Source organism: Spermophilus citellus (assembly GCF_964194105.1).
Source record: "Spermophilus citellus genome assembly, chromosome: 4".
NCBI lineage: Eukaryota > Metazoa > Chordata > Mammalia > Rodentia > Sciuridae > Spermophilus > Spermophilus citellus.
Window position 1 is genome coordinate 72,481,091 of NC_138185.1, and position 15,654 is coordinate 72,496,744.

At 40.0% G+C, this 15,654-nt stretch overlaps 1 protein-coding gene across 2 annotated transcripts in view; it reads right to left on the minus strand.

Moving 5' to 3' along the window:
- ARNT2 (aryl hydrocarbon receptor nuclear translocator 2) overlaps nucleotides 1-15,654 on the minus strand; it is a 177,392-nt gene that overhangs the window by 55,710 nt on the left and 106,028 nt on the right. For both annotated transcript variants that reach the window (XM_081290101.1, XM_081290100.1), the window contains exons 6-8: nucleotides 14,993-15,095; nucleotides 10,934-10,999; nucleotides 10,518-10,603 (exon numbers count right to left, since the gene is read on the minus strand). In XM_081290101.1, the coding sequence (XP_081146227.1) occupies nucleotides 10,518-10,603; nucleotides 10,934-10,999; nucleotides 14,993-15,095 (255 nt within the window). The remainder of the gene's footprint in view (nucleotides 1-10,517; nucleotides 10,604-10,933; nucleotides 11,000-14,992; nucleotides 15,096-15,654) is intronic.

Consider the following 15,654-nt stretch of genomic DNA (forward strand, 5'->3'; position numbering starts at 1 on the left):
AATTATGGCATGGCTGAGCTGGCTCCCTGGGCGGCTCAGTTCTGCCTGGTCTGGGCCATGATCAAGGGCCCAGGATGCTGTGGAGCTGAGAATCAGAACTTTGTGGGGCTTTAGGTTCTTCCTCTGTAAGACCAGAGGGGCTGAGATGATACCGAGGTTCTCCTGAGCTCTGACATTCTGTGGGTCCAGACACTAGGTATACATCTGATACTCTGCTATAGACCAGGGATTAAGCACTGAATGAGGGCTGCTTCCTACTCTCAGGGAGTTTACCAGCTCATGTGGGAAATGGAGACCCAGAGCATTATGATGCCATGTGATTAATATTATAACAGAACACTGCTTCCAGGTGGGGCACACAGCCAAGGCTGGATGCCAGGGTCGAGAGGAACACCGTCCAGAGGGAGCGCTTCCTGGAAGGAGCTGCAACACTTATCAAAGTGGTTTTTTAATATGAACAGGATAATTCCAGCTATCTTTGCAGGTTTTGATGATTCCCTAATTGGCTGCACAAGCTCATTTTGCCCTACATTACTTTATCTTCTTCTTGGATAGACTCTTCCCTCATGTCAGGACAAAATAAATCCTGACTAATATAAACAACACAAATGAAATGTAACTGGAAACTGCTGTTTGGGATGAAACACAGTCCTGACCATAAATGCTTCTTCATTTCTTACCAGGGATTGCATTAACCCTGTGCAAACATTTGGAAATTTGGACTGCCCTTCAGTAACACTGGGCGGAGGCTGCCTGGGACTTACACCTTCATATGTGAATTAAGTCATTTTTGCATTTCATAAAACACAGCGGGAAGAAAACAACCATTTCCTGGCTGCAAGCAATTCAGGGCACAGCTTACTTCTAAGGGGTTCCCTGAGGAACATTAGTAAGTTTCAGGGGGAAAAAAAGCTACTTTGGTAAAACACATTTGGGAAACATAGTTTAAAAAAAGAAAAGTTTTCATCACTGTAGGATTCTCAGAGAATATAACAAAAACTTTGGAAGACAATTGCTAGCAGGGGGATACAGAGGACAGTTCCCCAACTATATTGGCCATGAAATCCTTTTGATCTTGTAAGGTATTTTGAAAAATGCTGGCCTGCAGGTATTTTGCAGATCAAGATCCTGACTGGTGACCCTACAAAATGGATCCCCCCCTGTTATCTCAGGCCAAGATCATGGCTTTGATGTCTGGAGAGGTTCTGAGCAGGAGACCTGGTGTTTATACCACAGAAAGGCTCAGGGCTGGAGAGCAGGGTTCTAGGCTGTGACTTGGTGGCCTCAATACAGAGAAGTAGCTTTTAGAGATTTTCAAGTGGTGGAAAAACAACACAGTATTCAATGAGCAAGCTGCAAGAAGTGCAGGGCTGTTACAGATGAGTTCGTGGCAGGGCTGAATTGTTGGGCACAGTGACAGCACTGGCCTGACCACAGCAGATTCTAGCCAAACACCAACATGACCTCAGGCCTCTGGCATGCTGTAGCCAACGCTTACTGAAAGTCTAGCAGCAAAGACAAGAAAAGCAAAGTGTCAGCAGTGAGAAAAGCACACTAGGTGCTAGTAACAAGCCCCTTCAAGATCTGGAGGATCCCAGGGAGGTCACCAGCTCCGGGTAAGGCTCTTTTCCTTGAGCTCTCCTGTGCATACACACACCAGTTAATTGGACATTCTCCATAACTGTTACAAAAAGGACCAAGCAGATCCAGTGATGGTGACTGGAGAGGAATGCTTCTGTTTTATAGATGACTCCAGGTCAAAGTTGAATGTCTGCGAAACTGCAACGTGCTGGGTGGTGACAATGGGGTGTAGGTGATTCACACCTTTAAAATTTCAGTGTCCTTGGGATTCTGAACACATCCCCTGAAATGTAAACTGCAACCTGTTATGGATGATTTTTTAAAAAATCAGTGCATGATAGTTTTACATAAAAATGGGATTCATTATGATATGTGTGTGACGATTTCTCACAAATTCAACAACTGAAGGAATTGACAAGGGAACTATTGTCTTTGATACTCTCCTTTTCCTTTAATCACACCCAAGTATTTAAAACAAGAATTGTATAGTATGAACTTTTGTGAGGCTGAGAGGCTACTGTGTAGCAGAAAGGGCTCTGGAATATATCAGAATCTACTGTGACATTTACTTTTAACATGGAGTCAGTAGGCAGGAAGAAGAACCACAAATGCACAGTTAGCCATTCAGACCTAAGAAAACATGTTTACATGGGCTGTCAAAGAATCTGTTTAGCCCCTGTTAGCAACATGAAATCTACCTCTGATGCTTACCTTTATAAATTTTTCAAGGTCAGTTTTAGATATTCACAGTGACTCTGGTTGGCTTCCATATCTCTTCATACTTCCTTACCAGGACTTTTGCTTGAACTTCCCAACCAAGTCATTGTTTATAATTAAGGAGCCTGAGCTCATGAGCAAGATGTGGCAGCCCTGTAAATTTACACTTAATTCAGTCATTAAGTGAGTTGCAGACTGCTCCAATGCTCCAATTCCATGACCTTAGAGCAGGGTGAAAATGCTATGACTTCATTTCAGCCCCCTCATCTAGGTCAGATGACTGTCTCTACCCATCCTAAAAGATTCCTGGGAAAGTACATTCTAAAACCTCTGGATTCTATAAAACATCCTTCTAGTTGACCATTTCTTTTGTCTAGGCAAGAATTCCTCTCTCCTTCGATACCTTTCTTCTTTCTGTCCATCCATTCAGTCTTCCTGAATATAAACCATGTGACAGTTCTGAGCTATGCACTAGGACGACAAGATGAACACATTGTGCCCCTGGGTCTTGAGGGATCTCAACAATAAGCATGGAACTGTGTTACATGTGCTAGGAATGTAGTTCTCAATCAAGAAGCAGAGTATTAATGGTCACAGAACAGGGTAGTGCCTACTAAGTATCCTGTAAGCATGCCATAGTCACTATGTATGAAGGTAGTCTTGTTTTCTATCTTCACAGAAATGTAACCAATTAAAGATAAAAACAAAACTGAATACAAAACAAACAAACAAAAAGACAACTTCTAGGGCTGGGGATGTGGCTCAAGTGGTAGCCCGCTCGCCTGGCATGAGTGCGGCCCTGGTTCGATCCTCAGTACCACATACAAACAAAGATGCTGTGTCTGCCAAAAACTAAAAAATAATATTAAAAGAAAAAATTCTCTCTTTAAAAAAAAAAGACACAACTTCTAAATTCAGTGTAAATCACTCAATCCAATTGTCTGGAATGTCCCTTTAGAAAATTCAGATTGATTTCTCAAAAATATGATTTTATCTGATTTTTAAAGTTATGTAAACATTTGGAAAAAAGCAGAAATGAATGAAAAAGCAAAAAGAAAAAAAATCTACAGAAATAACAGTGATTAATATACTATGTGTAAGTCTTCAATGCATAGATTTAATTCACCTATATTTTAAAAATAAAATTGGGGCTTTAAAAACTACTTTTAAATACTTTGCTTTGCTTTTAAACATCTTTTAGAAGCATGTCCCCTAATAGTTGCCAAGTATACTATCACACAGATGTTCCATGTCATTTTTGACCAACTCTCCCTCTTGGAATTAGAGGTTTTAACAATTATAGACAATGCTTAAACATAATACATACACAGATCTGACTAATGCCTTAGAGTACATTCCATCTTAAGGAATGTATATTTTAAGGCATTTAATTTCTGCTGCCATATTACTCTACTGAATATTTGTACTAATTAAGAGTCCTACTAGGTGTACATATAAGTGCCCATTTTACTGAATCTTACCAACATTTTATCTTTTCTAATTTTTGTCATTTGATGGGAAAGAGGGGATAGTATCAAATTGTTTTAACTTGCAGTTCTTATTAAGAGCAAGGTTAAAAATCTTCCCATATGCTTAGTGTGTGTGTATACATTATGAACATCATGTTTGTACCTTTGCTCATTTGTCTCTATTGAGTTATAATCTGCCTTCCACTAACTTTTCCCTTTTGGTCTAAATTGTGCCTTCTGGAACTCTCCTAAGTCAGATCAATTCCTCTTTCATATGACACCCCCTCAAATACTTGAAGACAGAAATCATGTCTCATTTTCTCCAACCTAAACACCTACCTCTAGCTGGCTCCTTCAACCGTTTCTCATGTGGCAGCGTTTCAAGGGCCACTGTGGACAATTTAAGGCATGTAAGCCCTACTCCCCTGTGACTGCCATCACTAACAGTCACAGTCATGTGCAACTTCAGGGGGACTTATCCTGAACCAGCTTTGCAGACTCTGGAATGCGACCATCCATCTGTGGTCCTGGCCTCAGCTTTCTTTCTCCACCTCATCCACAAGGACACTGAGAGTGAATTTACAATGATCAGGGCATTTCTCATGTGAGGTCACAGTCCTTGAGCTCAAATAAAGCAGTTAAGAAAGAGAGCACTTGGAGGTCAGAAACAGGAAGAGGAAGTTGCTTGGTATAATGAGAATAATGAACCAATTTAAATGAAGAAATCTTCAGTAAGAATGAGATGGTCACCTTGGTATGAGTCCTAAGAAGCAGAATTTGGCAGAACTGAGCAGCACTATTATAAGCTTTCTTCCGGTGGCCTCTTCTGACCACAGACTCTAGCCACACTTTTCTGGAGTCTCCTGTAGTTACATGTGTGCCACCATGCCTGACTGAGCACTCCTTGGAGCACTGTGCCCTGTAGCCCTTAGAGTCTTGTCTAACAACGGCCATGCCAGTGTCCATCACATGTGCTGGGAGGACTAAACTGCTAGGAATCTCCCTCCAAGGGCCCATGACCATTTGCTCCTATTTTCCTCTCACTAAGCAACCTCCTAATACAAATCTAGTGTCTCAAGTACTTCAAAACCTGACAGGTCTCCCCTGTACATCATACAGGAGCATCCATGCCACTTACACAGAGACTCTCATGCCATTATTGATTGTAGCTGGTTAATGCCTCAGCTTCTGAGAATTCCTTCATACTCTCTGGGTCTGATCAGTTCTATAGCAGTTTCCAGGCCATGTGTGGATCCACAAAGCTAAGGTCCAGGCTCTTAAGAGCTCCCTGTTCTTGAGACTAGCTGAGGCCTTTGGCAAACAACAGCATGATAATCTTGTGTATTATAATAATAATAATATACTTGCTATGGTCTAAAAATGTCTTCAAAAAGTTCATGCATTGGAAACACAACCCCCAGATTCCTACATTGATGATTCCTATATTTGTAGGTGGGGCCTTTAGGACATAATTAGAAAATGATTTCATAAGGGTGGGACCCCCATAATGGGAGCAGTGGCTTCAAAAGAAGAGAAACTCAAGTGCACAAGGTCTCACCATGTGATGTTATCTTTCAGGTTATGATGCACCAAGAATGCCCTCACCAGTTGTGGCCCCTTGAACTTGGGCTTTCCAGTCTCTGAAACTGTGAGGAATAAGTTTCTTTTCTTTATAAATTATCTAGTTTGTGGTATTTGTTATAGCAATATAAAACAGACTAAACCAATGGTTAGTATGGCAGGGGAAGGTCCCCACCCAATTCCTGCCACTATCTCTTTCCTAACCAACTTAAGGGGAAGGAAGAGGAGGATACACTTGTAAATGTCCTGGCCCTGGGACACAAACCCACTAAAAGAGTGAGGTTTAATCATTAGATTATAGAACAATTAGAACACACCAATAGAGCTCTTATATAACAGTGGATTACAGATGAGGAGCTGCAAGGCATAGGCTCTATTTAAAAAGGAGCTCTTAAGTACATATATAATGGCATAAATTGATGTGAACATACTTTATATACAGAGATATGAAAAACTGTGCTCTATATGTGTAATAAGTATTGTAATGCATTCTACTGTTGTCATGTATTTAAAAAAATAATAAAATCAATAATAAAAAAAGATTAAATGGAAAAAAAAGGAGCTCTTGAGGAAATCCAAAGGCAGTAGGGGAGAAAAACAACGATGTGAGAAAAATTTATAGCTTCTAGCATTGACACCTACAACATTATAAACAGCCCAACTTTTAGCAAGATTAATATAAAACTTTACACAAAAGGCCCATTTACCTTAGTTCTTATTACCTGATATATTTTGGCTTGCAACAAAGAATCAGAAGTCACACTAAAAGGCAAGAACAACAGTCTGAAGGGACAAAGAAAGAGTAAAAGCAGACTTGGATGTGACAGTTTTTTAAAACCAGATGGGGAATTTAAAATAACCATGATTAGTAAATTAAGAACTCTAATGGGGAAAGTAGACACTATGTTAAAAAAAATGGATAAGGCAAGCAGAGATGGAGATTCTAAGAAATAATGATGAGAAAATGCTAGAAATTAAAAACACTACAGAGAAAATGAAGAACAACTTTGATAGACCCATCAGTATTCCAAACATGGCCGGGGAGGCGAGGGGGGATAAAATCAATTAACCTGAAAATATATCATTTTGAGGTTACCCAAACTAAAATACCAATAGGAAGAAAGAAAGAAAGAAAGAAAGAAAGAAAGAAATGAATGAATGAATGAATATCTGAAACCTGTGGTACAATTTCAAGTTTATAACATGCACAATTCGAAAACTTAAATTAGAAAGAGAAAAGGCAGAAAAATTTTTAAAGAAATAGTGTCCAAGAATTTTCCTCAATTAATGACAGACACCAAAGCACAAATACAGGAAGCTTGGAGAACACCAAGCAGCATAAAAAGAATTCTACACTCAGGTATGCCATAGTGAAACTGCTGAAAACCAAATATAGGGAGACAATCTTTTAAGAGCCAGGAAAAAAACAAAAAACAACAACTCACACTACTAATCAGGGAACAACAAGAATAAGAATTATGCTGACTTCTCATAAGCAACCATGCAAACAAGAAGAGAGTGGAGTGAAATATTTAAAATGTTGAAAGAAAGTTACTGCCAACATAGAATTCTATATCCAGTAAATTTTTCCATCAAATTCTAAGAAGAAAGCAAGCTTTCTACAAAGAACAAAACCAGAGATTTTATAACAGTAAACCTGCTCTGCAAGAAATATTAAAATAAGTTGTTCAGCCAGGCATTGTGGTGCATGTCTGTAATTCCAGTGATTCAGGAGGCTGAGGCTAGAAGACTGCAAGTTCAAAGCCAGTCTCAGAAACTTAGTGAGGCACTCAGCAACTTAGCAAAATCCTGTTTCAAAAACAAAAACAAAAACAAAGGGGTAGGGATGTGGCTCAGTGGTCAAGTGCCCCTGGGTTAAACTAAAAAGCTTTTTAATATAACAGGGAAACAATCAAGAATGTGAAGAGAGAGCCTACAGATTGGGAGAAAATCTTTGCCACCTGCACCTTACAGCATTAATCTCCAGGATATATAAAGAACTCAAAAAACTTAACACACACACCTGTACACATACAACCCCCGCCAAAAACAAAACAAAACAAAACAAAACAATAACAACAACAAAAACCCCCAAATAACCTAATCAATAAATGGGCAAAGGAAGTGAATAGGCATTTCACAGAATAAGAAATACAATTGGTCAACAAATATATGAAAAAATGTTCAACATCTCTAGCAGTTAGAGAAATACAAATTAAAATTTCACTTCACTCCAGTCAGAATGGCAATTATCAAGAACATAAGTAACAATTAATATTGGTGAGAATGTGGGGAAAAAGGTACACTCACACATTGCTAGTGGGACTGCAAATTGGTGCAACCACTGTGGAAACTAGTATGGAGATCCTTCAGAAAACTTGGAATGGAATTACCATTTGACCCATTATCCCATTCCTTGGTATGCACCCAAAATACTTAACATCAGCATACCATAATGACATAGCCATATCAATGTTTATAGAAGCTCAATTCCCAATAGCTAAACTATGGAACCAAACTAAGTACCTTTCAACAGATGAATGGATAAAGAAAATGTGGTATATATACACAATGAAATATTACTCAGCCATAAAGAGAAATGAAATTATGGTATTTTCCAGTAAATAGATGAAACTGGAGACTATCATGCAAAGTGAAATAAGCCAATCCCCAAAAAACCAAAGGCTGAATGTTCTCTGATATGCAGATGCTAACTTGCCATAAGAAGGGGATAGAGAAGAATAGAAGTTCATTGGATTAGACAAAAGAGAATAAAGGGAAGGAGGGGAAATGTTCATATGTTCATATATGAATATATGACCAATGTAATTGTACATCATGTATAAGCAGAATTATGGGAAGTTGTACCCCATATATGTATTATATGTTAAAATACATTCTACTGTCATGTATAAGAAAAAGAACAAATAAATTTTAAAACTCCCAGCATAAATAAATAAATAGATAGATAGATAGATAGATGAGTAAATAATTTCATCAGGAAGAAGGAAATGATGTAGGTTAGAGGCTCAGGTCTATATTAAGAAGGGAAGAAGAACATTGGTGAGAAATAAATGACAGTAAAATAAAACTTTTCATTTTTATTATTTTTAACTAATTTAATAGGTCTCTGTTCAAAGGAACAATGGTAAAAATGTCCTGTGTGATGACAAAGACAAGTGAAGGGATGAAAGCAACATCATCAGGGATGGGAAGGGGTGGGGTGCTCTGTTAGTAGGTGTCTGTGTTACCATGAATCATAACATTATCTGAATGTGGACTCATATTAATTATAAATGTGTACTTCAAACTTGGGACAAATAATGAAAACATTTTGAAAGCAATATAACATGTTAAGAGGAAAGAAAATGAAATACAAAATGCTCCAAGAAAAGGCAGGAAAAGCAGGGGGTAGGGGGAGAAACAAAGAACAAATGTAATGAACAGGAAACATGGAAACTATTAATGAAACTATATAAATGATCATGTTAAATGTGATGGTCTAAATACACCAGTCAAAAGGCAGATTGTGAGAGTTGATTAAAAAAATTAGATACAAGTATACTGTTCGTAAGAAACCCACTTTAAATATAAAAACACACTTAGGTTGACTCTAATCAAAAGAAAGCTAGAGAAACTATATTGATTTCAGGCAAAGTAGAATTGAGAGCAAGGGAAAGTACAGTGATGGAGAAGGGCGTTACATAAAAGGGGAAAAATCTCCCCCAAATACGTAATAATCCTTAGTATATGTGCACCAAAAAAACAGAGCATCAAAATATGTGAGGCAAAAACTGATAGAATACAAGAAGAAATAAGCAAATACTCTATCACAATTGGAGACTTCAACCCTCTTCTTTCAATAACTGATAAATCAAGCAGGCAAAAAAAAAAAAATCAATCTGGATATAGTTGCCCTTAACAGCACTATCAATCAACTTGATGCAATTGACATTTAGAAAACACTCCATCCAACAGCTACAGAATATACATTGTTCTCAAGCTAAATGAAACATTCACTGAAGTGTACTGTATACAGTACACATGGTCTGACTTGTATATACTCTTGTTTAAGAGCAATTATTGGGCTGGGTGTATAGTTCAGTGGTAGAGTATTTGTTTAACATGCATAAGACTCTTAGTTTGATCCCAGCAGCCCACCACCATATACAGTGTATCAAGATACAATTCATATACCAAAAAGTTTACCATCTTAAAGTGTACAATTCAGTAGTTTTTAGTATATTTACAAAGTTGTGAAACTATCACTACTATCTAATTTTAGAACACTTCTAGTACTCCCCCCCAAACTACTGTGCCCTTTCACAGTCATGCCTTGTCTTTTCTCCCTGAAATCTACTTTCTATCTTGATCAATTTGCCTGTTTTGGACATTTTGGTTTAAGTGAGATCATATAACATGTGGCCTTTTTGTCTAGACACTTTCACTTAGCATGATAATTTCAAAGTTTGTTAACAAACCACGTATCAGTACTTCACTGCTTTTCATAGCTGTTTTATATTCCATTGTAGGATAGACCACATTTTATTTATCTACTTATTTGTTAGCACACATTCAAATTTTTCCATTGTTTTGAACATTATGCTGCTGCTGCTGCTATGAACACTCACGTATACATTTCTTTGAAGACATAGGTCTTCAATTCTTTTGGACTGATATCTAGGAGTGAAACTGAGAATCATCTGGTAATTCTGTTTACCATTTTGAGGAATTGTCAGACTCTTTTCCAAGTGGCTGCACCATTTTACATTCTCACCAATAATGTATGAGGGTCCAATTGCTCCACATCCACACCAATTGTTATTACCTTTTATTTTAATCATCCTAATGAGTGTAAGAGTACTCTTGATTTGCCACTTTTCTGATGACTTGGAATTCAATTTGCCACTCTGACTTTACAGAAGGCTGTGGGTGACAGAACCTAGAAATGAGTTGTAATGGCTCTCTCTGATGACTTCTGTAGAATGAGCTCTTTCTGGAAATCTCTGTTTCAGATAGCAGTTTTTTTCCAATGACAAAGACCACTATATTCTAACTACAAAGGAGAATAAGATTGTCCTGCCTCTGCCTCTAAGAATATGTTCCTCTCAGGATACCATGTTAATGGTAGTGAATACACACTTGGATTGCATTTGCAGCTAAGCTCACCTGCTGGTGGCCAAGCCTTTATGTATCCTGTGCAGTGGACCACTGCATACTGGGCTTCTCCTTCTTTTACAGGGCCAAGGCCATTCCTAAAGAAAGAACATTTGTGAAATTATTGTTATCACATGTGAGTGAGGCAAGGGTGTCAATGACTGCTTTGGCATCTAAGCTATTGGGTTCCCTTGACTATCTTTATGACCTTGAATCTCAACTTCCCACCACCCTCTTTTCCCTCCTTCTGTGTGGTATGACAGTTCCAAATGAATTCCACCAACTCCCACTTCACATTTCAGCCACTGTCTCTTGGTCCTCTCTATACTCAGACAGACCTCTTTTAAAGCTGGGCTACTCCTCAGCTTAGGATATTGAAGCTATCTGCCAGAACAACCTCAATATATACATCAGAAAGGGATACTGACCTGAATCTTTTCCTCATGGTGGTTATTCTGTTAAGAGGAAGGTGGTCCAAAGGAGCATTTCCACATCTAAGATTTGATAAATGTGTTAGAATGAGTGAAGACCCAAATATGTTTTTAAAGAATATAACGCTGCTGTCAAATACATGGCCCTCAATTGACACTTATATATTTACTCAGATGAAACCTGTGACCAGTTTCCTTCCAAAGTGGAGAAGCAGGCTAGCATGCCTTTGTATTTTTGATTGTCACCAGAGGAAGGAGAGTGTGACTCACTTTGCAATATACGTGGAAAGAGTTTCAGGGCCCAGCCCAGAGCTAGAAACCTGTAAAAAGACTCTTGGAGAAACACAGCCACGCTAAGTTCCACCAGATCACTGCAGTGGAACCGGGTGGCTTCAAGGAAAATGAGAGAAGTGGGTGATGATAGTAGCAGTGTCTCTTTAGCCCTGAGCAGACACAGCAACTGGAAACAGATGTTGCCAGTTGATGAACAGTAGCATCTTCTCAGGCTTTAGCATCACAGCTGTAGAAACTCCCTCTCCTTCCTTGTAATGTTTTGGCTCTAACTGTACAGCTAGAAGCCTGCTGAGGCAGGGGTGAGTGAAAGCGAGGGGCCAACAGGTATAGTATCAGGTCTTTCTATGGGTCCCTGTCTGGAAGCCAGGAAATGTGAGGCATCACACTGCCTACTCTGGTAGGTCCTTTCCTGCCTCCCTTCTCTATAATCCTCTCAATATCTAGGCATCAAACATCCAAGGCCTGGACTGTGGCCAGGTTCTGTCCACTGCTTGGCATACTCACTGAATACATGCACTTCCACTTCCCAACCACAAGGCAATTAACATCCTGATGTCTTAATTTTCAACATAGCAAAGATGAGAGCCCAATTATACTCTGAGACCTTGGACAGCTGCCAGAATTAATGTGGATTTCACAGCAGGATCAATCCATGACAGTGCTTCCCAGGGATGCCAGCATGGTCCTCTGCCCTTTACTGGTAGACTTTGCCCTGGGTCTTGCTGAAATTAAGTTGTTTTATTTGGAGGAGAAATTATACTTTCAGAAAACAGCAATGCAGCCTACTTCTCAGGTCCATCCAGGCAGTATAGCCTGGCACTTCAAAACGCACCCAGAGGCATGCCAAGGCAGGCAGGGGACTGTAGGAATCCGGTTGAAAGGGCATTGGTAATGGCATTATGGGCTACTAATACAAATGGCACACTATGGTACTTCCAAGCAATTAATTCAGAAGGGCATTGCTTGGATGATGCATTGAAGAATTTATATTTCAAGCTGTGTGTGATGGCACAGGACTGAAATTCCAGTCATTCAGGAGGCTGAGGAAGGAGGATCACAAGTTTGAGGCCAGATCAGCAACTTGGCAAGACCCTCGGCAACTTAGCAAGACAATATCTGAAAATAAAAAGTAAAAAGGGTTGGGGATGTAGCTCAGTGGTAGTGTCTCTGGGTTCAATCCCCAGTACAAAAAAAGAGAAACTATTTAATTCTTTTAAAGCATCTATCGTATGGAACTTCATGGTACCCACCAAATGTGCAAGTGGCAAGTCATGGTTCCAGCAGCAAAGAATTGGGTAAGAATGACATTAGTGAGGGCTCCATGGTGCCAGACCCGAGAACTAGAATATCCCCAGGGTCAGGCAGCTTGATGGGGAGGATGGGTGATCAGATAGTGCAGGGATAGGGGGCTAACCCAGGATGGGTGTAGAATCAGGCAGTCTTGTCAGAAGAGGTGCTAAGGAAGAGCCTGCTCACGAGATCGTGTACCAGGGATGGCTGGGTAGGTGCCTACTCTGGAGGAGGCAGCCAAGATCAGCCTTGCTCACCTTCCTACAGCTCCAGCTCCTGCTGTTTCTCCTTTTATTATTTAGAACTCATTGGCAGAATTTGGCAGTCTTTCTCTAGAAACTTCCTTGGCCCTCTTTTGTCCCCAACCTGCCTCAGTGCCCCAAGTCTCCTTTGTGGGCTCTCCTTTACCTCCCTGGTGTAGGAGTGCACAGGAACAGTCCCCCGATCTCCTGTCGACACACACTTTCCAGGTGACCTCATGCCATTTTATTCTTGTGGCTTCCAATATCATCTCAAAAATCCCCAAGCACCTTATCTTCAGCTCCTCCTTTGGATTCCAGAATGACATGTCCAACTGCCTAGTCATCTTCTCCATTTAGCTGTCTGACATGCATCTTGATCTTTCAAGGGCTGACATTTGCCCTCTATCCAAAACCAGCTCCCCTAACTGTCTCTCCCATCTTAGTAAATGGCAGCTCCATTTTTCCAACTTGGCAGGTAAACATTTCAGACTTCTCTCATATTCTCATAACTTACCTGCAGTCTGGCTTTATCTCTAAAATATGTTCAAAGCTGAACACTGCTTACTACAATCACTATTCTCAACTGAATCATTACAGTAGTCTCTGCTTCTAGCCTTCTCCCCTGCAGGCTTATTCTCCACACAAAGCCAGAGCAATTTTTAAAATGTCATTCAGAACATTTGACTCTTATACTCAAACTCTAATAACCTCCCATCTCATTTAGAGTCAAAGCTAAAATCTTTTGAGATCAACATGACCCAACATCTGTCATCTCTCACCATGACTCTCCCCTATTACCTACTTCTGACAGTAATCTCCTTAGTGTTCCTTGAACACGCAAGAATAATCTAGCTTCAGTGTGTTTGCACGGGCTTAGCCCTCTATCAGTTGTCCTCTTTTCCCAGATATTCCATGTCTTATTCATTCACTTTCTTTGGGTCCCTACTCAAATGTTACCTGATCAATAAGGCCTGTCCCTACTCACCCTATATAACAGGTAGACTAGCAAGGCCTACTATTTCCACTCCCCAAATTTGCCTTTTTTTCCTCCATTATGCTGATGGTGTTTTTCACCACCATCTGACACATATACTAACATGGTTCTTTTGTCTATTGGATACATTCCCATGAAAATAAGTATTAAGCAGGTCCATATGCTTTAGTTAACACTGGCTTCCCATACCATAGGAAGCCCCAGCATAGGGTGTCCCTCTGCATAAATTTGTTGGATGAATGAATGAATGGCATCAGCATCACACTCATTAATTATAAATAATCTAGAGATGACTTATGCATGAGAGGATACATGCAGATTAAATGCAAATACTATATATGGTATTTGAAATTTGGGTCTTGAGTTCTGTGGATTATGGTATTGGTAAGTGGTCCTAGAACCAACTGCCATGAACATGAAGGATAACTGCATGTACAGAACATTCTGAAAGATGTCAGAGAGGCGCAAAGAGGTATAAATCAAAGTGCCAGACCTGAGAACTAGAATATCCCCCGGGTCAGGCAGCTTGATGGGGAGGATGGGTGCTCATCAGGGCATATAACTGATTTATGAAGCTAAGATATTTAAACATAGAGTATCAATCAACAATTTGACAGATATATTAGAGATCAATAAAAACATATGAGTTGTCACAGGAGATATAAGAGAAACTGGGGAGTTGATGGTTTTAATACACATGTTGAGAAATATGGAACCTTGGAGAGGCTGGATTTGAGAAAGATCATGAAGAATGGGTAGAAAGTTAAAACATACAGGCAAGAGGGGTAATGAATCTAAGAAGAGGCAGAAGATAGTAAAAAACCAGACAAAGAGGGATGCAACACAGATCAGGGAGTCTGTATATTCCTGGGCTCAGGAGGAGAAGATGAAGTCATTGGAAGGAAACCAAATCAGCATGTATGACCTTTGCAGAATTAATCAAGGGTTTTTTTTTTCCTTTTTGGGACTGGGGATTGAACCTAGGGCTATTTACCACTGCATCACATGCCCAGCCCTTTTTATACTTCATTTTGAGACAGGGTCTCACTAAGTTGCTTAAGTCCTCGCTAAGTTGCTGAGGTTGGCTTTGAACTCACTATCCTCCTGCCTCAGCCTTCCAAGTTGCTGGGATTACAGGTGTGCGACACTGTTCCTGGTGATTAGTCAAGAGTTTTAATGTAGATCAGAAAGGAGCAAAACCACCACAGTGATAGCCCTCTGTTGCCCCAAACGGACCTCATTCTGCAGATGAAGGAGCGCCGTGAGCCCATGCACATCCTCATGGATGACTGCTGCCCTTCCTTCTTCACTGTCCCTGTCTTCAGGTCCAGGATCCGGCCTAAGAGAAAGAGAAGGACATTGGTGTCAGCCTCAGCCTTAGATTGGGAGATGGAGGAGGAGAGGTAGGGAAGAGTGTTCTCCAAAGCTCTGCCAATGAGGACAAGTGGGGCTGCACAAATTGTTTGTTTCTTGGAATTCCCAACATTCTTTGGCAGGAAACTCAGAGCGATGAAATCCACATACTTTAAAATGCCTTGTTTTCTTCAGAACAATCTACACTTCGCCATTTCTGCTGTCAGATTCCATAGTCTCAAGTCACTCCAGTTTGGCTGTCTCCTCCACCTCTCCATGGAAATTCAATTGCCAAGGTCACCAATGACTTCCTCATTGCTAAATGTAATATGCACTTTCCCAACTGCCTTGCTGTGCTCTACACAACTAACACACTGATCCCTTTCCAAAAATTTTTGCCATCTCTTGCCTTCCTGCATAGCACTGTCTGTTCTTTCCCTGTGTGCTCTTTTGCTCTCAGCCACCTTTTCTTCTCATACATCAGTACCCTGTACAATTTTATCCACTCCAAGGTTTTGGTGGTCACTTCTGGAGACTGGTGACCC